The sequence below is a fragment of the Meleagris gallopavo genome, chromosome 28 (assembly GCF_905368555.1).
Source record: "Meleagris gallopavo chromosome 28, MGAL_WU_HG_1.1, whole genome shotgun sequence".
NCBI lineage: Eukaryota > Metazoa > Chordata > Aves > Galliformes > Phasianidae > Meleagris > Meleagris gallopavo.
The window spans coordinates 2,367,859-2,393,747 of record NC_139431.1 but is presented as its reverse complement, the minus strand read 5'-3'; the positions used below and the strand labels follow the sequence as shown (position 1 = coordinate 2,393,747).

General features: G+C 47.5%; 2 protein-coding genes across 8 annotated transcripts in view; one reads left to right on the top strand and one right to left on the bottom strand.

Moving 5' to 3' along the window:
• SRGAP2 (SLIT-ROBO Rho GTPase activating protein 2) overlaps window positions 1-10,991 on the bottom strand; it is an 84,808-nt gene extending 73,817 nt beyond the window's left edge. For 4 of the 6 annotated variants that reach the window (XR_014879882.1, XR_014879881.1, XR_014879883.1 and 1 more), the window contains exon 1: window positions 9,897-10,544. Coding sequence is in view for 3 of the 6 variants with exons in the window: in XM_085210186.1 (XP_085066312.1) it covers window positions 9,897-9,963 (67 nt within the window). In the remaining 3 variants the exon portion in view is untranslated. Of the gene's footprint in view, window positions 1-9,896; window positions 10,545-10,874 lie in introns of those variants that run through there. The other 2 variants (XM_085210187.1, XM_085210188.1) reach the window with 2 other exon arrangements.
• Window positions 10,343-15,991, top strand: FAM72A (family with sequence similarity 72 member A). Of its 2 annotated transcripts, XM_085210189.1 has the most exons (5): window positions 10,343-10,407; window positions 11,478-11,560; window positions 12,351-12,428; window positions 13,528-13,652; window positions 14,569-15,991. In XM_085210189.1, the coding sequence occupies exons 2-5, from the start codon at window positions 11,496-11,498 to the stop codon at window positions 14,661-14,663; spliced, it is 363 nt and encodes a 120-aa protein (XP_085066315.1). In that variant the 5' UTR covers window positions 10,343-10,407; window positions 11,478-11,495; the 3' UTR covers window positions 14,664-15,991. The 2 variants fall into 2 exon arrangements, with proteins under 2 accessions (XP_085066315.1, XP_010722492.2); XM_010724190.4 differs by lacking the exon at window positions 10,343-10,407 and having other exon boundaries at window positions 11,339-11,560.
• The last annotated feature ends 9,898 nt before the right edge of the window (window positions 15,992-25,889 follow it).

The following is a 25,889-nucleotide window of genomic DNA, read 5'->3' as shown; positions in this document are numbered from 1 at the left end:
AGTAATTGGCTGCTCTTTAATCTCTGCACCTCCTTTCGAACACAGCGCTTCTTCTCTGCATCTTCTGGATCTCAGATATGAAAGATGCTGCCCGACGCCCCAAGCAACACGGTGACCCAAAGCAACACTGCCACCACCACGCTGGGCTTCATGAATGCTGAACAAACAGAAGTCAATGGACTCTTTCCTGCAGGTACGTGCAGCTTTCATCCTTCCTCCCCCACCTGCACATTTCCACGCTGCATCTCAAAGCAATCTCCTTGAAAGGAGCAGCACTGCTCTTTCAGAATTGATAAACGTGTTTAAATAGTCAACATATAAATAACTTAGCAAGCACAACTGTAAACCTGTCACAAGATCCAGAATCCCTCACTGAAGGTACCAGCAAACCAACAGAGCTTTCATCCCAACCACAGCAGCCTGTCCTCCTCTGGGTTTGGAGGAGGGTGTGCCACGAGGAACTATTTGCATGAATCCTAATCAGAAAACCACAGGGATGATGCTGGGGAGCTGGAAAAGGCAACAGAGTATGGAGAAAATTACAGCTGCTCTGCCAGCTTACAGCAAGTACTCATTACAGAGCTCTGCCACTTGCAGACGCTGATCTTGGAGGAACCCACAGCAGCAGGAAAGCACAGCAGCCTTGCACACTCCTTGGGCTGGGTCTGGTGACCACCAGCTCCTTCCCATGATACCAACAGAGCTTTCCTCCCTCGAGGACCGTGGCACTGTGATGTTCCTACCCTGGGTGCTCCCTCAAACACAGCCACAAATCCATTGCTCACTGCTTTCAGCACATAAAAGATGAATTCACAGACAGGGATTTTCCACCCAGCCCAACTCTGGGATTTCTTCCCTTGGTTTACATGCAAGGCTCACCCCCCACCTGCCTCCAGGGCTCTTACAGACACATTTTCTGGAGAGAGAGAGAGAGAGAGAAAGATGAAAGGCATTTCAGCAGCACAGGGATGCACCAAGCTCCTCACAGCTATTAGGTTCATTCTGATGGATGTAGGGGGGAAGAGATAATTTGATTGAAAGCAGGGAACCCTCTGATTAACCACAAACTACTAATGCTCCAGCTTGGATTAAAGCAATACACAGTTAAGCTTCTGCCAGCAACTGCGTGCTGCCTGTCCTCTGCTTCTCCTTTCTATAGCACGACTCATGGAAGAGCCAAAAAAAAAAGGTAAAAAAAACAAAACACAAATAGAAACGAAACAGAACAAGAAGTATCCAGATCTTTCAGACACTCAGCTCCAGGGGGAAAACACAAGAGCACATTTTCATTCATTGCAAGTTAAGTTTCCATCCAAACATCATTACAGTATCCTGTGACCTTTGCAGCATTGCAATTGTTCCTCCCTTTAAGGAGCACAGAAACTCGTCCTCCCTCCCTTTTCCAGCTGCATGCTTGTGGGCTGGCTCCTGGCAGTGCTTCTGTTGGTGTTTCAGCATCCTCCTGCAGTGCCATGGGTCACTCCTGAAGCACTGATATGGGAACTGCAGCAACCAGGAGGGCAGATATTGGTGGAGTGCTGATTTTTTTTGGGGGGGGTAAAATGGGATGCAGCAGGCCTCTCTTTTCAACAGATGGAAAGAACACAAAGCTAGGGAGAATTATTTTCATTAAAGAGACCAAAGCAAGAACAGGCTCCTTTCCAAAACCACTTCATAGAGACGTTCATTTATTAAGTTTCTGGATAGCTGGTTATCGAACGCGGGGGAAAAGCCTCCATGGTGCTCATACAGCTCATAAAATATTTAGTGCGTTCTGGTTTGTCACTGATACTCCTTAATACATCCACTGCACGTATTAATCAAAAGGAAACTTCCCTTTTTCACTGCAACAACAGCTGTTTGGGTGCAGGTTCTCTATGCTGAGCTTTCTGAGCGCTTCACGTCCATCAGCTACAACTCTTCAGAGCAGATCTGCATCTATTGAAGACTGAACAAATAACACAGCTCCATCACTGGATATGTGAAATGCTGCAGTCAGGAGAGCTCCTAAAAGGAGGCACAGCCACGTTCCATAAAACATCACTCTGCATGTCCCAGTTCTGCTCTGCAGGAGGATGATATCCAAGAATTGGTTTACTAGACAGCTTCATTCCGGGTTACTGATCATCATCATCTCAGATGGATATTCATGGTGCCACCAACAGCTTTAGGAGAAATGAACTCATCACAGTAAAGCATATAAAGGGTCCTCCCTGGTGAACGGGGCTGGGGGGAGGGTAGCAAAAGCACCAGTGTAAGCTAGAGTCAAGAAAAGCATTTGTGACGCATCCCCTCCATCCTCAGTAAACCACTGACAGTATTCCTGACACTGGAACAGGTTGCCCAAGGAGGCTGTGGATGCTCCATCCCTGGAGGCATTCAAGGCCAGGCTGGATGTGGCTCTGGGCAGCCTGGGCTGCTGGTTGGTGACCTGCACATAGCAGGAGGGTTGAGATGAGATGATCTTTGTGGTCCTTTTCAACCCAGGCCATTCTGTGATTTCATGGAACTGCCCATAATGCCTACCTTTGTCAATTAAATACTAACACAGGAGCATCCTCAAAGACGCAACACTGATCTACGCTGCTGTACCCAAAGCTGATCCATCAGGCATCTTCAATAGGGCCACACCAAGGTGAGGATGCAGGGCTGGCTCACACGGGCTGCCCTTCTCCTCACAGCTTCCTTCAGCTCAGCCCCCACAGCAGCATGCAGGGTTGTGCTTTACTGCAGCCATATCCAGACATCCTCTGAACAAAACGGAACGGGCTGGCAATTAAAAGATCAGCACTGGTCACATCACCTACAGCATCACTGATGGTTTTGAGAGCGAGGGAAGCAGTGTGGGGATGGGGAACGGTGAGAAACAGCAATGGTGTGAGGGTTCCTTCTCAGCCCTTCCCTCCTCACATAGCGCTGTATAAGGGCTGGGGTGAGGAAAGCAGATCTGATTACCTGGCATAGCTCACCTTACAAAAACATGGCAATGACACGAAATATTTTGATTGATGGAAGATCTCTGCACAGAGCACAACTGATCAGCTTGTTCAGAGCACAGCTGGGCAGTTCCAAGCCTGCCAGAAACAAAACCAGCCTTCCTCAAAGAGAAAAAAAAAAACAAAAAACACTACAAAACATCCTTAAAGCAGGGCAGGACAGCTACCCGAATGCAGCCAGGGACTGATTCCTGGGCAACAACTGCACTGCTTTCAGTAGATGCAGTCTGTGGGCTCTTCCCATCCATGAATCACGCAGCTCCATGGCTGACATCTGCAGGAAAACCTTTGCCCAATGACAGCGGTACAAAAACAAACCAAAAAAGCTTTCCCTACTTAAAAGGATGGAAGCCAAAAAGCTCTTCCTGGAAAGTCCTGCAATAAAAAACAGCCTCTAAATGAGCGGGGCTGACCAAATTACCCTGCTGCAGCACTTCTCTACCGAAGAAAAAAAAAAAAAGAAAGAAATCCGCTCTCGATTTATAGTTAATCTGTTTATTTGGCTCCTTCTCAAGAGCCAAGAAGCCGGGAGCTGCTCCTGGGCCTCCAGATAAGTCGGCTCCCAGCCTGGTTCAGCTCGTAGCACAGAAATAAATGTGTGTAAAAGTTGTTTTGTGGCTCGCTGACAGCACTCAGAGCTCGGAATTTAGGCACCGCATTCAGGCCAACACCTGGAGAGAAAATGTTTGGGGGGAGGGAGGAAAAAAAAAAAAAAAAAAAAAAAAAAAAAGGCTTTTTCAAGGGTAGGGGAGAACCCTGTGAGCATTTTGTGACTCCTTTCACATCCAGAACTGCAAAGGAAGTGCTTTATTTATTTATTTGTCCATTCCCAACCCCTCCGGCTTTCTTCCAAGCAGTGATGATTAACTCTCACGGAACCAACTGAAAGGAAAGTGACCGGGTCAGGAGCTCTAGAGTTTCACACCAGTAGTTATTTTGATGGCAAGAAATAACATTTGACATGGCTCAAATCCATCTGCAGCATCTACTTGGGAAAACACATCAGCTCAGCCTCTCTGACAGTCATTCCACATGCACGTTCATGGGCTTTTACACTCAATTCAGGAGTTTTGCTGAGCACTACGCAGAGATTTCTCCAAAACAAGGCTCTGTTCTGCCTCCTGTAACCTCGCTGCTCTGGAAAAAGAGGAGAAAGGAAGAAGAAATGCAAAATGGACTCTGACTATGGAGTTATTGCTAAGTCAACACGCTTTCTTCCATCTTCTCGCATGCTTGTTGTTTGCTGTTGGCAAAGCAAATCATCCCCTCCATCCCCAGTAAACTACAGACAGTGTTCCTGACACTGGAACAGGTTGCCCAAGGAGGTTGTGGATGCTCCATCCCTGGAGGCATTCGAGGCCAGGCTGAATGTGGCTCTGGGCAGCACATAGCAGGGGGTTGAAATGAGATTTTTCACCGTGGTCCTTTTCAACCCAGGTCATTCTATGATTCTACTCAGAGAGAGGACACCCACCGTGTTGCAGAAGCACAGAAATTCTCAAGAAAGCATAAAATCTGCAAAAGTCATACAAAAAAATGAACGACATGAGGTAATAAGTAGTGCACGTAAACTGGGCACGGCGTAAGGAAAGCTGCTCAGAAGAACACGTGTTCAAACATATTTTCCATCTCCAAGGTTTTCGCTCTTATGAAGATTTTCCCTCTTCATAAAGACAGCTGAAAGTTGATCAGGCAAATAAGTTTCTTCTCAATCAATTCCAGAACAAGGCAGAACTACTGCACATTAAGAAATAGAAAAGTCAAGAGTTTCAACTAAAAGGAAAAGATTCCTATGCATGCCCTTACCACAAAATGAACCATTCAGAGCTCAGGAGAAATAGAGGCTCTTCCAGTTAGAAGTGTGGGGGAAGGATGGATGCTACCAGTGAATTCTTAATAGGAGCCCCTCCTGGAGTTGCTCTGACAACTCCTCCTGCTTTTGGAAGGAACTGCAACGCCTCAGTGCTGGGGGTCAGCTCCAATCTCTCACCTTGCACTTGGATTTGCAACAGAGACCCAACCAGGAATTTGAGAAATCAAGAAGCAAGCAGGAAGAATTAGCATTCTTTCACCTCTTTGTTGCCTCGTTAATAATCCATTAGTAGGAGCTGCGGGTAAGACAAAGAAGAACAAACTATTGCTGCAACATCAAACCCACAGCCCAGCAGCCCCTTCCCCCTCCTGGCAGCCCAGCACCCTGGGATTAGCACTATCAGGAACTGCAAAGAAACAGATGATCCCCAAGCAGCTCCATAGCCAGAGTTTGGAGCAAGTCATTGTTGCACACAACTGGAATCACTTACACACACAGAGCAGTGATTAACTGTAAAAACCCCTTAAAAGGTAGTTTGACATGCTAAATGCACATGGTAATCCAATGTATACAAACTCAAAATTTAAAAATATTCCACTGAACCACACCAGGGCACATGTTGGGAAAGGCACGTGGGTCTGTGAGCAGAGTAATGCTGTGTGAGCTCACAGACTGCACTACCAGACCTTACCCACGGAGCACCAACCTCCATCTCCCAGGTGCACAGCTTGCACCAAGTCAGCAATTTGAACTCATTTACCCAGAAATCAAAAGACAGCTCTACAAATGGCTCCGTCCTATTGCACAGAGAGCATGAACAAAAGAGAACTTTCAGCAGCAGAAAGAAATCCTGGCTTCCTTGCTTCAAAGCACCACCAAGAGCAGCACATCACCCAGCCCTGCTTACCACACTGTGACCCCACAGCTCTCCCATAGAGAGGAACACAGCTGTGGCCATTGGAGCTCCCCAGGACCAAGCACTGCCTGGCGTTGTGTTGGTGGCCAGAAGACGTGGCTTTCAATTACAAGCAGTGCTCAGGACAAAAGATCACCACCCGTTCTGCACAGCGGAGCTCCCACGAGTTCATGGTCAGACTGAGAACTTGGAGGGGAACAGCTTGATTAGTTTTGTTGCTTTTTTGCTTGAGGAATCGAAGCTCACCTGATCTAGTGCCTGATGTAGTCGGCAGCCCTGCCTGCTGCAGGGTGCTGCATCCTTCCAACCCAAGCCTTCCTTCCTATGATCAAATACATCATGAGAGGAAGAAAAAAAAAAAAAAAAAACAACAAAAAAAAACCACAACCCAATCTGAAATGGATCAGCAATTTGGAGGTGATTAAAAGAAATATTCAGACATCACAGCAGCACCTGGGGAACTCCTCCTCTCCCTTTTCTCCCCGCTGGGATGCACTGAGCAGATCCCCCCTCCCTACCAAAATGAAGCCTGCTATTCCCCAGGACTGCTGAAGGACAGGAGCAGCTCATGAGCTCTCACTGCATTAAAAAAAAAAAAAAAAAAAAGAAGAAATCAGCATTAAATTTCTGTAGCCCGAACCATGAAGCTATTTACTGGAGCTTTATACAAACTAATTAAATATAATGCTCCCAAGGGACGCGAGGAGAAAGAAATGAAGAATTAAGAGATAAATCACTGGCTTTTCTTTCCTCAGCAAATGTACTTTCCAATTTAATACACGACACCAAAAATCAGTCTGACAGCCCTCGGTCGGGCAGAGTCCAAATCGCACAGAACCACAGCACAAAGTCATTATCTCTGCTTTACCACAACTTGCAGAGAGGAATCAGGAGAGACAATCCAGACAAGGGGATGAGCTGGAGATATCAAAGGCTCCATATGGAGACGGCAGAATCTCACTTCCCAGCTTCACAGAACTCACAATCTCAGCGAGCACATGGTACAGGGACGTATCAAAGCCACGCTTCCCTCTCCTGCTGACCCCATGTCATCTCATCAAGAGAATTCCTGCCGTGTGACAAGGCCATTTCGTAGTTTTTTCCCCCCTCAAAGCAGTGATTTCAGTGAGCTTTCACAAGGAGCACAGCCACACTCACCTACAGCAGCACCGGGCAGCACAGCCCCACGCTGCAGGCTGTGCCCACCAACACTTCGATGCAACGGATCTGCAAGGCAGAGATGTGTCACTGAGCTCACAGCTGAGGAGAGCATTGGAGCATCACATATCTGAGGTTGGAGGGAGCTCAGGCGGTCGGCTGTGGGCTCAGACCTGGTCAGCACAGGCTGCGCGTGGATGCTGCACTGGTACCCACAAAGACATCGCACCTTCCTTGTCCCCTGGTCACTGCATATGGAAGAGGTAAATCTTTCCCACCTCCAGAAGCTCGTCCCAACCTAACATCACTAGCTGCACGCAGAAACCACCGGAAGAATCTCATTCCAAAAAGCAGAGAGCTGGTTGTTGGAAGAAGACCACACCTGCAGGACAAGAGCAAGGGAGAACAAAGTCTCCTCCATCGGCATCCCACCCCTTCAGCAGCATCCTGTCTGTCCTCCTGTCCCCCTGGTCAGAATGCCATCCCTCCCCTCCCATCAGCATCCCACCCCTCCATACACTTCTAACAAAAAAAAAAAAATTACCAAGTTAATTTAGCAACAGAAAACCAGAAAGCGTTGTGTAAATGATCTATTAGCCATAAACCAATATCATCCTGTAAGCAGTCGTTGATTAACTTAAGACTATTAAATTTTTAAACAAAGCTCAATCATTCTATCAGTAATAATTTAAAGTGCTTGAGTACGTTAGTGGGTAAATGCTTTTAAATGGAGCCTCTAAACACAGCTCCAACACAGAGCCCAGCACAGAGTGCCAAATACCAGCACAGAACATCCCAGAATTTCCCCTCTGATGAGGAAAGTAGCAGCCAATGCTGCACAGCGCACCAGCACCCAACTTGTCTCATTCCCACCATTGTCACAGAAGATGCTCAACATCCCATCATCCCAGTTTGCACCACTTCCATGCTGTTCCTGTGTACAAACACCATCAGGACGCCAACACTGTGATGGATGCTTAATGACCAGATGTGTTTCTTAACACCATTTATGCTCCCACTGCAGCAGAGCCCAGCAGCCTCCTGCATTACAAGCCAAAGAGGTCTTTCCACTCTGATGCTGCCAGATTGCTATCTGACCTGAAACCAAAGCATCTGAGATGTAAGGCAAGCTCCACCACGTGGGGATGGGAGCCCAGAGCTTCTCAGAGGATAGGAAGCACACAGGAGGAGCTGACCCAAGCTCTGACACCAATGGTCTCTGCAGATGGAGGGGCTCCTCCCAGCTCTGCTCATCCTCTTGGTCTCTTTTTTGGAAAAGGGAATAATGGCTTTGCTTTTCCAACACATGAGGAGACTTCTTTACTATGAGAGTGGTGAGGTGCTGGAACAGCTGCCCAGAGAGGCTGTGGATGCCCCGTCCATCCCTGGAGGTGTTCAAGGCCAGCTTGGATGGGGCCCTGGGCAGCCTGGGCTGGTATTAAATGGGGAGGGTGGTGGCCCTGCATGTGACAGGGAGGTTGGAGCTTCGTGATCCTTGAAGTCCCTTCCAACTCGGGCCATTCTGTGTGATTCTGTGAAGAGATGGGATGAGCCCTACTGATGCTAAAGCCCCATTGGTCACTGTGTCCCTTTGACATGTCACAGTCAGTATTTGTTTAGTTTAATCCCAAATACTGCATTTGCCAACTACCACAATCTCCAATTCCCATTTCCACCAACGACGATGAGGAAACAGGAACAGAAACTCAACGAGTAAAAAAGAAACCCATTCTTCTCCATTCCTATCTTCAAGAATCCAATTCTAAAAGAAAGCCAATCAAAATAAGCTCTCACCCAGCCCTACATTTGCTCAGTTGTGCATGTTTTTTAAAACAAAGACGTCCAAATGTCTTCTAGGTGCACAGCACTGGGGTCAGGATGGGACACACAAAGCTATCCCAAAGGTCCACAACCAGCACACACCCCCCCCAGCAGGAAGAAACAGCGCAGTGTGTAATTGCAGAGTGATATTTTAATTGTCACTTTTAATCTAGGTTTCCTCCTCAGATTTAAATCACATTTTTTTTTGTATAACTCCCATTGATTTCGCTCCGTCAGCCCTGCCCGAAGGCCATCCTTCTTGCAGGCTACAAGCATACCAAGCAAGTTTTAACCAATTAGATAAATCACTAACCCTCCTAACGCCCTCACAGCCATACATCAAGCCAAGCACGAGCAATCATGATCGCTTTTAATAAGCGTTCTATTGAAAACTTTGCAAAAACAAGAAGCTAAGCTGACATTTCACCATCTTTCCTCTTCTTTTTTTTTTTTTTTTTTCCTTTCCCCCTTTGGCACATGATGGGCCTGAAGCCCAGCCAGCTGAATTCTGCGGAAGATTTGCACAATCATTGCAAATATGCCTCTGCTGCTTTATTACCTTCCCTGCAATGATATTGGAGTAACATTGGAGCATCAGCTTTCTTCGGCTCTGCCCGCATGCAACTGTCTGCTTGTGCATGCACACACTGCAACCTTGAGGCGTTGCACTCAAGAGCACAGGGAGGAGAGCAGGCAGCAATGTTAGGGGCTGAGCAAGAGCAAAAGCTCGAATAAATGGAACTTTCCAGCACAAATTGCCTTGCAGGGACCCTCGGCAAAGTCCCAGTTACCGCTGGCTGAAAGAGGCTCTTCTGACACCGCACAGATTCTGCAAAGATTCCTGCGATGGGAGGATTAAAAAGCAATTAAGTGGCTCTCATATTTCAAACGCCAAGCCTGGGCTCAGAACGGCAGACAGAACAACACGGATCTTTCCCAACTCAAAGATCCGTTGTGTTCGCTAAGAAAGCCGAGACACCTTAAAATAGCAACAGCACGGGAGGAACTCACCCTATGGAGGACGAGAAAAAGCACTGCAAAGCCGACCCAGCATTGCATTACGAGCGAGCCCCGCAGATTCCAGGCAATCTGCAAAGCATTTCCCCTTCCCCACCCAACATCCACTGCAAACTCCCACAATCGCGAGGCAGAGCTGCAACCAGCAGACAGAGGGGAACGAAGCAGTCCCTACCTTTCACCTGAGTGTCATATTCAGCGATGATCTCCTTATCCTTTTTGAATTTTGCTGGCGACGTCATGTTTTCAAGCTTAATCTCCAAGCGGATCCACAACCTACAAACGCGATTCGCCCTCAACGCCCCGAATAATGAAAAAAAAAAAAAAAAAAAAGGGGGGGAAAGGAGGGAAAAAAAAAAAGGGGGGAGGGGGGAAAGGAAAAAAAAGGGGAGGGGGGAAGGGGGAGGGGAAGGAAAAATAAAAATTGAAAAAAAAAAAATCAGTCCATGGAGATTGGGCGTGGGGCAGCGCGGGGGGCAGCGCAGCGGCGGCGGCTCAGCATCAGCGCGGCGCCTCCCGACAGCGGCGCAGCCCGGGGGCCGTCCTGGCACAGCGCATGGCTGGGGGGGGAGGCGGTGAAAAAGGAGGGGTGGGGGGGGCTGGAGGGCGGCGATTCCGATCCGTCCGGCGGCGCGGCTCCGTCGCTGTGTGCCTGCAGAGCGGGAGCGGAGCTTTAGGGCGGGCAGGTGAGGGGCGGGGAGGGGCGGCACCCCGCGGATGGCAGCCGGGCACGGCGCGGTTCGGCTGCGGTTGGGTTTCTTTTTCACCCCTTTTCTTTTATTCTTTTTTTTGCCTTTTTTTTTTCCGCCTTTCTTTTTTCCGCCTTTTTTTTTTCGATTTTTTTTTTTTTTTTTTTTTTTTTTTTTTTACCCTAACCCCGCGGGAGGAAGGAGAGAATAAACACAGCGGATCCGCATCCCGCCCCGCAGAACAATGAGGGCGGTGGGGAAGGAAACGGCGGCGGATCCCCGGGGGGAACACACACACAAACGCACACACACACACACACACACACACAGCGGGGCTCCCGTGCCCCACGCCCCGCCTCGGGGGCCGCAACCAAAGGGGAAAATCTAAAAAGGAAGGGGCTGAGGGGGGGCCCGGCGGCTGTTCCCCGCTGTATGGGTGCCCCGCGGCCGGGCGGGACGGTTACCTGGGCACTGCGGAGCCGCCTCCCGCAGCCCGGCGTCCTCCGGCCGCTGCCGCCCGCCCGCCACCCGCTCACCCACGGCAGCCCGCAGCCGGGCCCGCCCCCGCCACGCGGTGCTGCCAATAGACGGAGAGAGATGGGGGAGATAAGCGGGAGTGACAGCCAATCGGGAGAGCCCACCGCTTGGCTCTCGTGGCTCCGCCCCTCCGCGGACCAATGGGCGGGGCTAAGCGCAGTGCTGTGGCCTCCGCCCCGAGGACTGCGGAGGGGAGGGGCGAGCTATGCAAAGAGCTTACCGGACGAACCAATGGAAGCGAAGCAGGGCGTGCCCCTCCGCCAATGTCCGGCCAGTAGGGGTGTTGCCACCCAACTCCTCCAACGGCGTGCAAGAAAGAAAGCGCCACGCCCCTACTCTTCACCAATCAGAATAGGGGAGCGTGGCCCGTCACGACCAATAGGTGACCGAGGTTGGGAATTCAAACTGACAGGAAGAAGCGTGGCCGTTGGCGGCTCAGAGCGGAGCGGCGGCCGCTCGCGATGTCGGGCGATGGCTGCGCGTTCGCGGACCGGAGCGTGACCGTGCTGTGCTGCCGCTTCTGCCAGCAGGTGCTGAGCTCGCGGGGGATGAAAGCCGTGCTGCTGGCCGACACCGACACTGATCTTTACTCCACCGACATCCCGCCTTCGGGGTAAGAGCCGCCTCAGGAGCGCCGGGCCGGGCGTCGAACCGCACACAGAGCGGGGAGCTCCTGCAGAACACAAACTGCGCTCTGAGAACCTGCAAATACAACCAACCTGCTCTGCCCAGTTACCGGAACAACCAGGCTCCGAGCTGGCTGTGCTGCTTTCCCACAATAACATTTGAATGCTGAGGAAATAAGATAGAAGAACGAGGTGCTGATAAGAAAGTCGGGGTTCGAAAGGAGAGAAGGGGTCCAAGGCCTGCTTTGGCAAGGCTTTAAGCTGCTGTGCTGTGGGAGAAATTTCTGGGCTCTTCAGAAGGGATCCTTAATAGGACACATCGTGTGGGTCTTCTTGTTCCCTTGGGAGCATCGCCCCTGTGTGATAGGACAAGGGGAATGGTTTTAAAATGAGACAGGGGAGGTTTAGGTTGGATATTAGGAGGAAGTTTTTCACCCAGAGGGTGGTGAGGCACTGGAACAGGTTGCCCAAGGAGGCTGTGGATGCCCCATCCCTGCAGGCATTGAGGGCCAGGCTGGATGTGGCTCTGGGCAGCCTGGGCTGCTGGTTGGTGACCTGCACATAGCAGGGGATTGGAACTGGATGAGCACTGTGGTCCTTTTCAACCCAGGCCATTCTATGATTGGGCACAGTTTCCTCCTGGGAGAGCTTTAAATGAATGAAGCAGCACACAAGACTGACACTAACATGGCTTTGTTGTGATTTCACATCTGTATTATTGAATCCTTCCTGCTGGAAGCAGAGACATAGCTAAACTTTTCCATTCTTCCCACCCAGCACCATTGACTTCATCGGCAGCTGCTATTTCACTGAGATCTGCAAGTGCAAACTGAAGAACATCGCGTGTTTGAAGTGGTAAGGATGTCATTCAGTGGCAGCAGCACCCACCCACTCACCATGCATGCAGTGCTGCTCGTCCTTCTCACTGCAGACTGCTGCAGTTCCTTCAGCTTTCAGCTTTGGAACAGATTGCATGCTCCATTTCAGATTTAATGCTGCCTGATAAAAACTCAGCCCACTGCTTCTGGGTTTGGCTGCCAGTCTATTTCTGTGCAAGTCCCAAGTGGAAATGTGACAACCTTGTCAGTAGTCTGAGTATATGGGAAGGCTTTCTTGCCACCTGCTTGATTAAACGTCTGCTTCAACACTGAGATAATTGTGTGAATAAGGCTGCAGTAAGAAGTAGTTATTCGTTCTAATTAATAGAACATCCTCTTGGCAGATCTAGTTGTTGCAAGCAGATGGAAGATGCTGTCACTAAAGTTCTTGGAGTTCTTTTATCCTCTTTACTAATGCATGATATTTAAGATTAAAAACAAACCTAACACATTCCTTGTAGAGTGGAGAGAATCCTCTCTGCTTCGTAAGTGTGACTTTTACCTTGTTCTGATTTAAAGGGTAGGAGTGGGTTATGGTAAAATTGTGTCTTCTTAGGACAGAAATATCTCTCTGGAGTACATGACTGAGAAAGTAGAAAATCTATCATTAAGTTCCAACCAGATAAGGCATCTATGTTCTCAGTCTCAATACTCCTCCTACTCCTGATACTCTCTCATACACAGTGTTTCTCTATAGAGGGACTGTATGCACACGATGGATTTGATTCCAGTGGAATCACTGGCCTTCAGAAAAAAAACAACATGCTACAATTAGTGATACAGTACCATTGGTATGCAAACTACTCCAGATTACTGCTCTGGATTACACAATTTATGTTACTAAATGGTTCTCTGTGCCAAAGATCTAAAACCTTGATATTCCATAACTTCTGACAGATGTTCTCTAAATATTTTCGATGCTTGCTTGATTACGTTCCCTTAACTTTATCACAACAGAAGCATCACATAGCTGTCTTGTATTCTGGCTACAGAACATTAATTTGAGTTAGATAAATTTAAAAAATTACTTTTTTATCGGGCATTTGTGTTGCTCACTATTTCACTTGTCTTTCCAGTGGTAACATTGTTGGTTATCATGTGATTTCTCCCTGCAAACCTTGCCTGCTGTCCTGTAATAATGGTCACTTCTGGATGTTCTATAGCCAAGCAGTCTTTGGCATCAACAGACTAGACTCTTCTGGTAAGGAACACATATGTTTCCTTCTCTTCCCTGAAATCCTGAATTCCAAATCCACTTTCTAATGAGACATCTCAGTGTAGTTAAAGCATATGGAGAACATATAACATATGGAAGCATACAGCAAGTGTTACTGTACTGCTAATCTAGCAAGCTACTATGGAGGAGGTAGTGGTAGTTATTGGGTAGGTTAATATTTCTAGCAGAAATTAGCTTCATCAGAAAACCTACTGTTCTCAAAGACAGAAGTCAGGATTTTCTGAAGCAATATTATAAGCAGTGGCAGCAATGTGGCCACTGGCTGCTATTTATAACAGTATGTATGGCTTTACTGTGCTATCAGGCAGCTGTCCTATGGGCACTCTTTTTTGGGTGAGTCATGTTGTCACTTTGACCCCATATAACTGAGTCCCCATTAGCTCAAGCTGGAATTGCAGCTCATGCTCACTGCTTTATTCAGCTAGATCTTGTTTGGATGCCAAGTGTCTAGCATAATTTGCCTTGAGTCCTCAGGAGTGCATAGCATTCTGACAAATCATTTCTCTGCCTTGCACATGAGAGTAACTTATTGTCTAAACCTTTCAGTGTCACCCTGCGCTTCAAATCAACGCGTTTAAAAGTAAATCAGCCATGAGGGGACTATCAATAACCACGTGAATTAACTACACGAGTACATCGGTATACAGGGACTTAATTCTTTGAACGGTGCTGTAAACAACACTTAAGATCACTTTGGAAGAAAAGTAGGAAATAGTCTTGATGTATTTAACATGAATGTGATTTACCAGGTTTTGCAGCTATAAGGGTAGTTATTTTCTCTGAAAATAGACACTAGAGCAACCTGAAAACGAGGTCACAATCCCAAAACTACCTTTTCTTTCTGTTTTCTTCCTTGTCTGTCTTACCTTCTTTCCACCAGGTGTGAATGTATTGCTATGGGGCAACTTGCCAGATTTGGAGGAAAACACAGATGAAGACATGTCATGCATCTCTGAGGAGGAGTATATCAGATAACATTTATCTAAGAGACACCACAGCATTTCCCCTAGATACATTGCACTGCTGGTTGTTTTGGACTCTTCTTCCTGCTGACCCATCAGAGTTTCAACAATAGAGGAAGCTACGAAATCTGGAGAGCAACCCTAAGAAAGGAAGTTGTCATCTTTTACTGTAGCTTTCCTTCAACTCTTACACCTGCCTGGTGTGTATGCATTATTCTGACCAGACATATGGCTTGATGAGATCTGCCTCTCCAATACCTGGACATGCAGACAGCAGGTGCATTTGCATTGAGGTCCTGGTCTGTTTTCCTTTTACACTTAAATCTCCTCAATTAATTCTGTTCTTAACAGTATTTTTCTTCTTTTCTAAAACAGTATTAGCAGAGAGGTCTTTCACTTGCTGGAAATACAGCTTAAAAGTCTTGAAAAATAGTTGGTTTGGTTGATGGATAATGGTCTGAAGGAGCTTTGCTCGTGTAGCCATGCAGACCACCCATTGCCCAGAGCTGCATTCAAGAGCAGCTGAACAAATGCCTTCAAGTGTTGTAGCTTTGGCTCTATGATCTCTCTTGCTTTTAGCAGCTTGTTCTCTAGACATCTGAGGCATGTAAGAAAGCTCCTGAATAAGGACTGGGGAGCTGTCTTACTGAGTTTGCCTGTCTTCATCTTTCAGTATTTTTAGGATCATGTTTCTGCAGGAATTAAGTTCAGAATTCTCAGTTTCTTTCCCCCATACACATGCCAAGTAAATCTAAATACTGAAATTTGTTATTGTCTAATGTAACTTCGGGACTACAGCAGAACTTTGGTCAAGATTAACATTGAAATCCATCCAATTTTGTGTTGTTTTTTCTTTATTTTGTTTTGGGCACTTCCCTAAAACAGAATTTAGTCAAGTTGAATATTCAAGCTTTACATCCTGAAGTGTACAGACACATTCATTCCTCTAAGAAATAATGGATTTAAAGTTCATTATGTGAGTCGTTAGCCATAGTATTTTATTTATTAACTAACCCCTGTCCCCTTCAGCTAATTACCTGAAGGATGATCTTTGGAAAATTCAAGTTACAGACACGTAAGAGACTTGACTACATTTTTAAACTCTGATTGATGCTGAATAAATCATTCCATAGCTTCTCATGATGCTATGGCATCACGAAGGCAGATCTGACTTGTCTCATGTCTTTATTGCATTAGATGTATTCCTTAATTAATGGAATTAACTCTTCTGCGTTGTATAAATGTATATTGATGTGTATATATTTGTGTGCCTATGTATATCTGTATGCCTCATTTGGATTTCCTGTGTTTGCTCATGAAATAAAATGCTTGGATTGTGTATTCCATGGGCTGTAACGAGTATGGGTGTGTAGTGGCATCAATTAGGTGATGAAAACAGTCGTTCAAAATAACAAATAGTTCAAAAAAGACCCCATAATATAATTCTGCTTTGTTGTGAGTTCCACATTTGCCACTTTCAACCTTCCCCAACACTCATCTGCACAATTATGAGTCAATTCTATGTCTGTGGCAGAGGTGACTGTAGAGCTGTTCTTACTCCTTACCCATAGAGCAGTAGAGGACTTCACAACAAGTCACTAATTCTGGTTTTGCTCTCTTATCTGCTCATGCACACAGAACTGGAAGTTCTACTATGAACTACTATAATTACACAGGCCTGTTGGAGCTAGTTCATCTCAACCAGGCATCAGCTTGAAATAAAAAATGAGCCAACTCTTAAGTAAGTTCTATCTTTATCCTAAAAAAAAAATAAATAAGTTGTATGTAGTATATGAAAAGTAAACAAACATCATCTATTGCTGCAGCTGTCAGGAATGTTACCAAACTGACTAACCCTATCTCGAGCTGCTTTCTCTCTGAAATTAAAATAGACCTGACTAAGCAGTCTGTGGTAAAGCTGGTACTGCCTCTTTTTGGGGCCCTGATGTTTTGGGTTAAGGCTCCAAGACTCACTTGGAGCTCCCTTCCAGGCTGACAGATACATCTAACACAAAGCAGCTGACGCACAGCTACATCAGTGCTTCTAGAAACCCTCTGATGCGCTTTAACTTCCCAGGGCTTTGCTGGAACTCAGTAACTAACATCTCTATTTCACCACTTCTGTTTCGGGTTCCTCTGTCCTCTTTGACATAAAGATTCATACGTTGTAGCACAGCCCTGGGATCTCATGAACCCTTGGGAAGGTGAGGCTTGGCAAGGGACGTGCTACACCCGTGGTGAACATTAAGACAGATAACTGCTAGAATGAATGGAGCAGGAACAGCAGGGGTCGGTCAGTCAAATACACACAAGATGTGTGGCTGTTTGTGCTGAGGATTTTACAGTGAAAGTTAAAATGACCTGAACTGAGCAGCCAATGCAGTCCTAAAGCACAAAGCTGGAAAACAAGCTTTGTTTTCCATCCTAAGGCTTTTCTCCTCATTAACATTAGTGTCTCTAATCTCTACTGAATAAAACAGATCTGATTAAACAGGCAATTTTCGACTCAAAGTCAGTGCTACCAGCAGCCTTACACAGCCTCCTGCCTCTGATCACTTAGCTGAAATCAATGCCCATAGCCTGACCTCTGCCCCAGGGCACCCATCTGTCACACAGCACACCAGAACCCCCCCAGCAGCTCCCTGAGGTTGTGTAACACTGACTCGTAGGCTTGGGGTAGCAGACTTGTTTGGATGAAAACATTGGAAAGTAGAATTCCCAAAGCCGCTGAGGATAAATAGCTTCAGTGTGGATCACAGGGCTCTGTTCAATCATGCTGCCATCCTTGCTCAAGCATTTTCTGCAATTTGCAGTTTGCTGTTCTAGCTGGAGGGGTAGGAGAATGCCATAGCAAGACAGTGATAAATTGATTGATTCTTCTTCCTATTAAGTGAAGATTACTAGATGAAAAAGCACATTTAAATATTCTTCATTATTCCAGAACAGATTAATGCCTAATTATAATCTCACATTTATGTAACACCATTCACCCCAAAGGGCTTTCCAATGACAAACAGTAAAGAATTCCTTCAGCACTGAACTGCAGCCAACTCCAAGATGCAAAACAGCTGCCAAGGAGACGACAGCATGCTGCAAAGACCACGGTAAGCATCATCCTGTAATGAAATTCAGTATGTGATCTCTATCAGTACAAACCAATATGTTGATTATTAAGGGAGGTTCCACATGAGAGGCACTCACTTTGTAGCCTGGAATGCAGTTCATCTGCTTCAAACCAGATGAAGATGGGTCACCTCTGCTGGGACTGAGACCTGCATCCACAGGGTTTGATAGGAGGCAGGAATGGCTGAGAGCCACCTCTGCTCTTCTCTCTGCCATTAGCATGATTTTTTAAGTCAGGTAAAATGGTCATTCATTATAAATCATCTAATTACTTTGTCTCGAGAGGTTATTGTCACAGAGTTTATTACGTCTGTGTGGTTTCTGAAAGCATACCCCAAGGAACAGCACATATCCCAAGTAAACAGCCTTTGTATACTATTATTTGGATTAAGGGAGTGTCTACAGGCTCGTAGGGTATAACTGCTATGGGTGCTTATTGTGCAAGAATCTGCACAAGCATAACAACTTGTAGGCTCCAAGAACTTACACTGTAAACAGAACAGCCAAGGGATGGTAAGGGAACAGCACAAGTGGCTCCAGCAGAGGTAAAGGCAGAACTGCAAAGATCTGCAGAGGAACCTCTGAGCTCTGATGCTGCAACAGAGAGCTGAGCTGGGCCTGCTCCTGCAGCTATGGATCACTTCTTCCTATTCCAAGGTGCATCTGCAAGTCTGTGAACAGATTCAGCTCTCCCAGCACATGTACTCAGTCATCCCATACTTGAAGCAAGAAGCAATCTCTATGCCAACATTCCCGCAGCTCTGCTGCATTATTAGGTTTTCCTCTTGCTCTATCACACAAAGTGAATTTTCCCTTAGCATCAAAAGCCTGCATGGAAAACAGGTTCTTCCAAACCTGCACAGCCTTCAGAATACACAGAACTAAGAGGTGTGCTCTCCAAGTTCTGCACAAAGCAATGACAAAAGAGAAAAGCAGGATGCTCGCCTCCAACATCTCCTGTGAAATCACCTCCAAGCTGCTGATGCACCACCCAAAATTCCCCCTCGTTGGGAAATATCAACTATGCTATGCTTTAAAAAAAAAAGCATTTTCCAGGCATTTAACAGCCAGAGGGACACTTCAGCTGCTTTGCTGTCTGCAGAGCCTTGTCATCGTGCATGTGTGACACGAGCTTAACAAAGTGAGCCTGCACCCTATTGATTTCTCATTAGAAAGCAAGGCTCACATTTTGGACAGCGTTGAGGGGGGAAAAAAAAAAAAACCAACAAGGAACAAAGAAGCTGGTCAGATGTAAGGCAAACACAATCCCCAGTGCTTCGGTTCTGATGTCACTGGAATGCTGACAGCTTGATGCATCCAGGTGATGGCACACGAGGGAACTTTGCACCACAGCACTCTCATGCACTCCCACCTGCACATCAAAGCACGTAGAAATTGGTGCAAGCAGCTATTTCTGCTAGATGAGGAGACAGTGCCAGAAATACAGGCGTGATATTAAACCAAAAAGGGAAAAAATAGGTCTTGTCTCCTTCGGGCGCACCTGATGATTTCATAAAAAGGGCAAACTAAAGAGAAAATCTATTTCAGAGCCGTTCCTCAGGCTGATTCACTCACTCTCTTTGGCTCATCACTGTGCAAGTGGATATAGAGAAAGAAATAGGTTTTAGGGCACCAGAATACCAAAACTGCAATGGGTTCCCAACGGCGTGCTCAATGAAGCCAACCCAATCCCACAAAAGATGAGAAGAGTTTGCTTAAAGGCAGATGGAATGGCACAGGGTCACATCTGAGGGGCTGTTGTGAAAGCTAACACAGAGCGCCCATAGCATCCACTCAGATATTAATAAATGCCAACAAATATTTGGGAAAAAATGAAGCAATCCTCTCTTGCACAAAGGTTCAGCACACGACTTTCCATAACGTTGCCCCGTTCTTGTAAATTTTTGTTGGAACACAGATTGGAAGTGAATTCTACCAAAAATCCACATGATTTTATAGCTCAGAAATGAAAAATCAGAGCCATCCATGTTTTCCACTCACCTGGAACCAGAAGGCAACATCCACAAGGTGTCAGGAATGATATATTGAGCAAAATGTGCCCATTTTTTAACTCCAGACATTTTCTGTGCAATCAAAAAAATAAATAAATAAATCAACCATTGCTTGAAGCATCTGGTTCTGACCTCTGTAAGAAGCTTTTAATCCTATATTCCTATCCTAAATTAGATGCCCACTTGGCTTTGCTATGAACACACCAATGCTAACACCAGAATTGGAGTGGCTTCCTCCCTTTGTACCATCCCAGTGGTGATGCTCATGGAGCAGCATTTGCTGTAACCCAACCACAAAAAATCACAGGGCTCAATGAAAGCAGCAGGAGCTTTGATAACAACCCACCACTCATCCTGCATCACTTCAGCCCTTCCAGCTCCTGCCAGGGGGGTTAGGATGGGGGTGCAAACCCGGGCACAGCTGATTTGGGGGTTAATTAATTGCAGTGCACTTTGCCAGACCTGACAAGAGATGCAGCATCACTTCCCCTCTCACTGCTGTATTTAGGTCCACTGCATCTCCTCCTGTGCTCTGTAGGCTACAAGAGATGCTGAGTGAACCCAAACCTGCTGTTTTCCAGCACCCCAAGGGAAGCACTGCAGTTATCCCCATGCTCTGTCCCTAATAAATTTGATTTTGCAGCCTCTGCTCTCCCAAGCCTTGCAGAGATCAAAGACAGCTCTGCTTGGCTGTGTGCGTGCACATACATGCATGGAGAACCCAGGTTAATTACAGTCTGAAAATCTCTCTGCTAGAAATGAATTCTTTCCCTCTTTGTCATTTCCTTCACCTCTCCCTCACAAATTCTCACACTGTCCTCATCTGCTCCTTGAAACCAAACTTGGATTGCAAACGACCTGGGGACAAAGAGGCAGCAACCAACCTCACGGCTGGGAGATGGGCGCTGGGAAGAGCAGGAGCTCAACACCAACACAAGCTCTGATGCCACAGCACAGACCCAGTGACGCATTCCTAAAGCCTTACGTTCCCCATTCCCTGAGGTTTTAGATTTTATTCGGTTGCTTTTTCATAGACACTGGTGATGAGGCAATCGGAGAAATAAGAACTGAAAATCAGGAAACTCATCTTCCATTTGCTGACTCAGCCACAAGAAGGGAGCAGTGCTGGGAACTCACAGAGGATGCCATAAGATGGCCGTTCTGTGCTTGGATTCTGGGTCACAGCTCTGCTTAGTGGAGGTGAGGGGAAGCATCCTTCCATCCAACACAGCAGAGTGAGGAAGCACATGGGATCCACGGATGGGGCTGTTGTGGTCCTCGAGCAGAAGTCCGGTCCCTCCAGCCCAGATGTGACCCTTTGCCTTGGCCAGCCCAGGAGACAGCTGCCTTTATTCCTGCAGGTGAGCTCACAAATGCCCCCTGTGCTCGTTCCACGGTGAGCAGAGGCTGCCAGCTCTGGATGTTGGCACAAACCACCACCAGCCCACAGGCTGCCATTATACTCAATGGATCCACATTCAGAGCAGATAACAGAAAATCCACGTGGAACTTCAGCCAAATCTAAAGACAGAGAGGTTCCTCTGCACAGCACTGAGCATTTAATTCCCTGATAACAGAGTGAAATAAAGATAGCAGGGAAAAAACAAGAGCTCACTATCAATAGAAACAGAGGAAGGGACGCTGATATTTTAAGGCAGCCACCTTTGGGTTATAAGCTGCTTATCTCAGACTGCTACATATGTGGTCTCCTTGGGAACAGAGGCAGACAATAAATCAGATGTGCCAACAACATTTATCAGAATAAACTCCAACTCGCCAAAAACATCAGCTCTCCTAAGAATGCCAAATGGGTTTTGCAAGACATGGGGCTAAGCCTGGAGTCACTCCTGAGGCATGCAGCAGGGGTAAGAAATGCTGCTAATTAAGCTCAAAAGAAATGTTCCTTACGTTCTTACTCCTCGTTGTCATGCCCTGCAGGAGCCCAAGGCCATATCAGGAGCTTCAAAGGGAGGTGAAAAGACAGAAATCAATCTGCCATTGTGCAGGTGTGGTTAATGCACACGTCAGGGCAGTGTCTGTACCATGTGCCCAGTCAGCCACAGAAATATCCTCCTCACATCTTGAAGCACACAAGACATAACTGCCTGATTCTGAACAGGAAAAGAACTACACAGATAACCGTGGTAGGAATAAAAGCAGCTTGAGTGAGGTTGGAGCATCGGCGTTCTCTGCTGTAACTCTGCTGTCAGACACACGAGAAAGATGCAGACATTTCACATGTGCAAAAACAAAACAGTCACAACCAGATCACCCTTTGAATAACGGCAAACATTTCCCAACCAGTTCCAGAATTCTTAACTGCTTATGTGTAACCAAAAGAATGTCATGGCAGGCGTTTTGGGGCAAAGACCTCAGTCTCATTTCTAAAGGACTTGGCCAGGAATTAACAAGTGCAAAAGCAATGGCAGCAGCTCTGCGGCGAGCCTCCCTCATCCAGAACTGCTGACCTTTGGTGGCACAGACATACTTTGCTGGGCATGTCATGCATTGACTGACCCGCAGCCTGGGAGCAGCTGAATGTCAGGGAGCTGAGTGAGCACAGTGCCAGCATCTGCCCTGATACAGCCTTACATGCAGCCCCAGGAGAGGAAGAAGCAGTCTCCCTTTCCTCGAGCATCACAAAGCGACTCGAGCAATGTACAGCTTCTTAAATAAGATCTTAGACGTGGTCTGGTCGCATGCTGGTAACTGCCAGCAAAGTCTGCCTGAGCGCAGACATGGCACCACCTCCTTGGCTACCAGAGCCACGTTTTGGCGACTACAGTCCTGACACCAAAGCCAGAAAGAGATGGGAACGAACGGCACAGAAGTGGGAAACGCAGTACCAACAGGCCCTGAACTTGTCCCCACCGAGCTGTAATGCTTACAAGGGAGAAATTTGCAGCTCAGTCCCCCTCCTCCAGCCCAGCACTTTCAGAGACTGCAAAAACGATTTCCAGCATCTGACATCCAAGTGCAGCCACGTCAGCAAGAGAGCAGCAGACCGAGGGGTAATTCCTCTGTCACTTGTGGTGGAAACCAGAGATACCTCCGGGGCAGCAACAGAGTTGGAAAGGCTTTTCCCTGCCGGGAAGCGAAGCGATCAGCTCGCTTCAGCCTCATTTCACATCCCTTCCACTCCCAGCGCGCTGTCACTCGCGTTGCTCCATCGCACCGCAGACGCACAACGCTTCCCCCAGCAGCGCATTGCTGCCGGACCCCCGACCTCCAGCATCGCTCCCTTGAAGCTGACAGCACCTCCAGAAAGCTGCACTCACCCCTACCCCCCTTCCCTCTCCCCCACCCCGGGCACCGGCCGCCCCTCCGCCGGGCGCCGCCGGGAGCCGCGCAGGGCGCGCCGAAGCCGGCACTATGGCGCCACCTTGCGGAGCGCGGAAGCTCAGCGCGGTGGGAAACGCCCCGCGGTTTCGGTGCGGGAGGCGCAAAGCTGCTCAGCGTCTGCGTTAGGAGAGCTGAGGAGTTTTTTTTCTCTCACCTCCCTGGCGGCCACGGTAGATTCCAAGCACTCCCGGCTCGCTGCAGTGCAGAAATGCTCGGAGCCGTGCATGCTCTCAGTGATGTGCCTCTTCCGACACTTGCCCAAGATCTCCAGGCAGCCCCTTTCCCACTAGAGGACAGTGCCACACCGGAAAGGACGGCTGTGCCCTTGGTGATGCTCCAGCCCCTCAGTCCGCTATTCAGAGTGCTCTCTTTGAGCCAGATCTATAAGTAGAATAGCAACAAAAGCAAGAAACAAACAGCCCGTAGCAAGGATCAAAAGGAAAAGGAAGGCTGGAGATGCTGTCCTGCACAAAGTCGTTTAACGGCCACATGGGAAAGGTTTCCTAATTGGTCTATCATTACTGCCTAAACCTGGATCATCCCTGGGGAATGTGTTGGCTGGATCTTGGCTTCCCATTGGCAAACCTCTTCTCTGGGAATGTGCAGAAGGTGTTCAATTAAAAACCTCCTTGCCATTTGCTCAAGATGATCAAAACAAAAGAACGTGGCTACCCAGAGAGAATGCCTTTAGCAGAGGGAGAGGTGAGCACCAGGATTCAGGAACATCCAAGAAACGATATCCACACCAGCAGGGTTGTTCAGCTGCTTCAATTTGATCTCCATTAACAACAGTCTGCCTGAAGCGAAGCAGAGCCCAACAAATGAGGTGAAGAATGAACGAAGCTCTCAGAGCAGCAGAGCCAGACCCTGCACATGAACACCTTTAAACACTTCCCAGTGCTGTCACTGGGTTTCTCTCTCCGGTGACAAAATCTCCTCGTCTTCAAGCTGAGGTCTGAGAGAAAACAACAATAAAATTCTACGTTTCATCTAACGTGGTCTCCCAGCAGCATACACTTTGTTGGAGCTTATTAACCAGCTCCCAGCTTGCTCCCTGCATAATCAGTTTGTACTTCAAAGCCTCCTCTAGCAGACGGAGCTAAACGATGGTGTTAAATCCACTCATGTATAAAATTAATTAGTTGTGGGGCAGGACAGTTGATATTGGCTGTCAGAAGTTGGGATATTAGCTGAATGGGGCTGCCCAGGGCTCTGGGGACCTTTGTAACTTCCCAAGCAATGCTTCATTCCCCTGCATCCCAAATGGGGTTTTTCAAGCGGGGCGGATTCAAGCAGTGCTGATGGCAGCACAGCATCCATCCTGAGTGCAGCAGAGTCAGCCCTGAGCCACGGTGGATTCTGTTCTGCACAAATCACCCAAGAGAGAAAGCAGCATCTGGCTGAGCGCCCGCCCAGGCAGCAGGAATGGGTCACATCAGGGACAGGGACCTTTCCTCTGCATCTCCAATTTCCTCCCAGTAATCCTTTCCCAATTAGTTTTCAGGGAGGTAGAAATTCATTTAATTATTTTTCAGTCTCGCCATCAAACCAAGCTACCCAAGAGACCGCAGAGTGCGAGGGTTCCAACCTCAGCTCAGCACAAAGGGGTTAGCAGTGATTTTCCCATTTCACCTGCATCCAACAGTTAGCTGTAAATCCACCCCCTCACTGAGGCCGTGCTTGCTGTCACCTCCAGGTGAGACACATTGCTAAGCCTCGGCGTGGAACCCAAAGCACCCAATGGTTATGAATGACACGCAGGGAACCAGCAGTGCTGTGGGTTGCAGACCTGCGTGGTTCACCCTCAAACTCCCACAGCACTGCATGGAGAGCAATCTCTGCTCCACGGCAAGGCTGAGGATGCTTGGATTTCTTCCTTTGCTCTCCTCTTACGGATGTGGTTCCGTGGGCAATATTGTGGTAGGTGGGTTGTTGGGCTGGGTGATCTTAGAGGTCTTTTCCAACCATAATGACTCCAAGGCTATCAATGAGATGCAAGCAAATGGAGAGTTTTGAGAGGCCCAGCTCCACAGCCAGAGCACACCTTCATTCTCCATCTTGTATAACCTCAAACCACCAATGCATGAGAAACAAACATCCATCCCTCCCACCCCAGCACATCACTCGACTCCCCGCACTCAGCATGGAGGTGGGAAGAGCTCTGGTGCGTGAGCTCCTCTGAAGATTGGGCAGAACAGACAGAAATCTGTCTCTGCTACAATATCCGTATTGCCATACCCATGCAGAAGCCTTAAGGAAAAATCACCCCTTGCAGCCTGACCTGCATGTTAATGTGGTTCATTTTCCAGACGACAGCAGCTCAGGGAGACAGCAAGATAACACAGAGGCCCCTGAAAAAATGCATTGATTTCAGGCTGTGGTTTCCCCACCAGCAGGCTCTGACTGCAGGCTGTGCTTTGCTTGCATGATGAAGTGATAATCCATTACAGCCAAGAACACGGGTCCACAGATCATTTGAATGAGAAGTGATAAACCTATGCATTTGGCAGGTCCCAAAATGTCATTATTGTGAAACATGGGGCAACATTCCTCATTTGCAGCAGCGCTAAGCACATCCTCATGGCCTTTCAAAAATCTGTTGTGCAAATGCATATGAAAACAGCTTTTAGGAGATGCCTTGGCAATTAGCACTGTGCTTGCAGGGAAGAGCCAGCGACAAAGTAATTGTCTGTGATGTTAAATGGGGTTCTTAGGGATGCACGAACCAGACTGCCACAGAGCTTCAGCTGAAATCATCCCTT

Bases quoted from the DNA above. Each gene is read 5' to 3' on its own strand.
- FAM72A (XM_010724190.4), top strand. From the start codon at position 11,409: ATGTCGGGCGATGGCTGCGCGTTCGCGGACCGGAGCGTGACCGTGCTG. The intron at 12,429-13,527 runs GTAAGGATGTCA...TTGTCTTTCCAG, and splicing joins AACATCGCGTGTTTGAAGTG to TGGTAACATTGTTGGTTATC. The intron at 13,653-14,568 runs GTAAGGAACACA...TCTTTCCACCAG, and splicing joins CAACAGACTAGACTCTTCTG to GTGTGAATGTATTGCTATGG.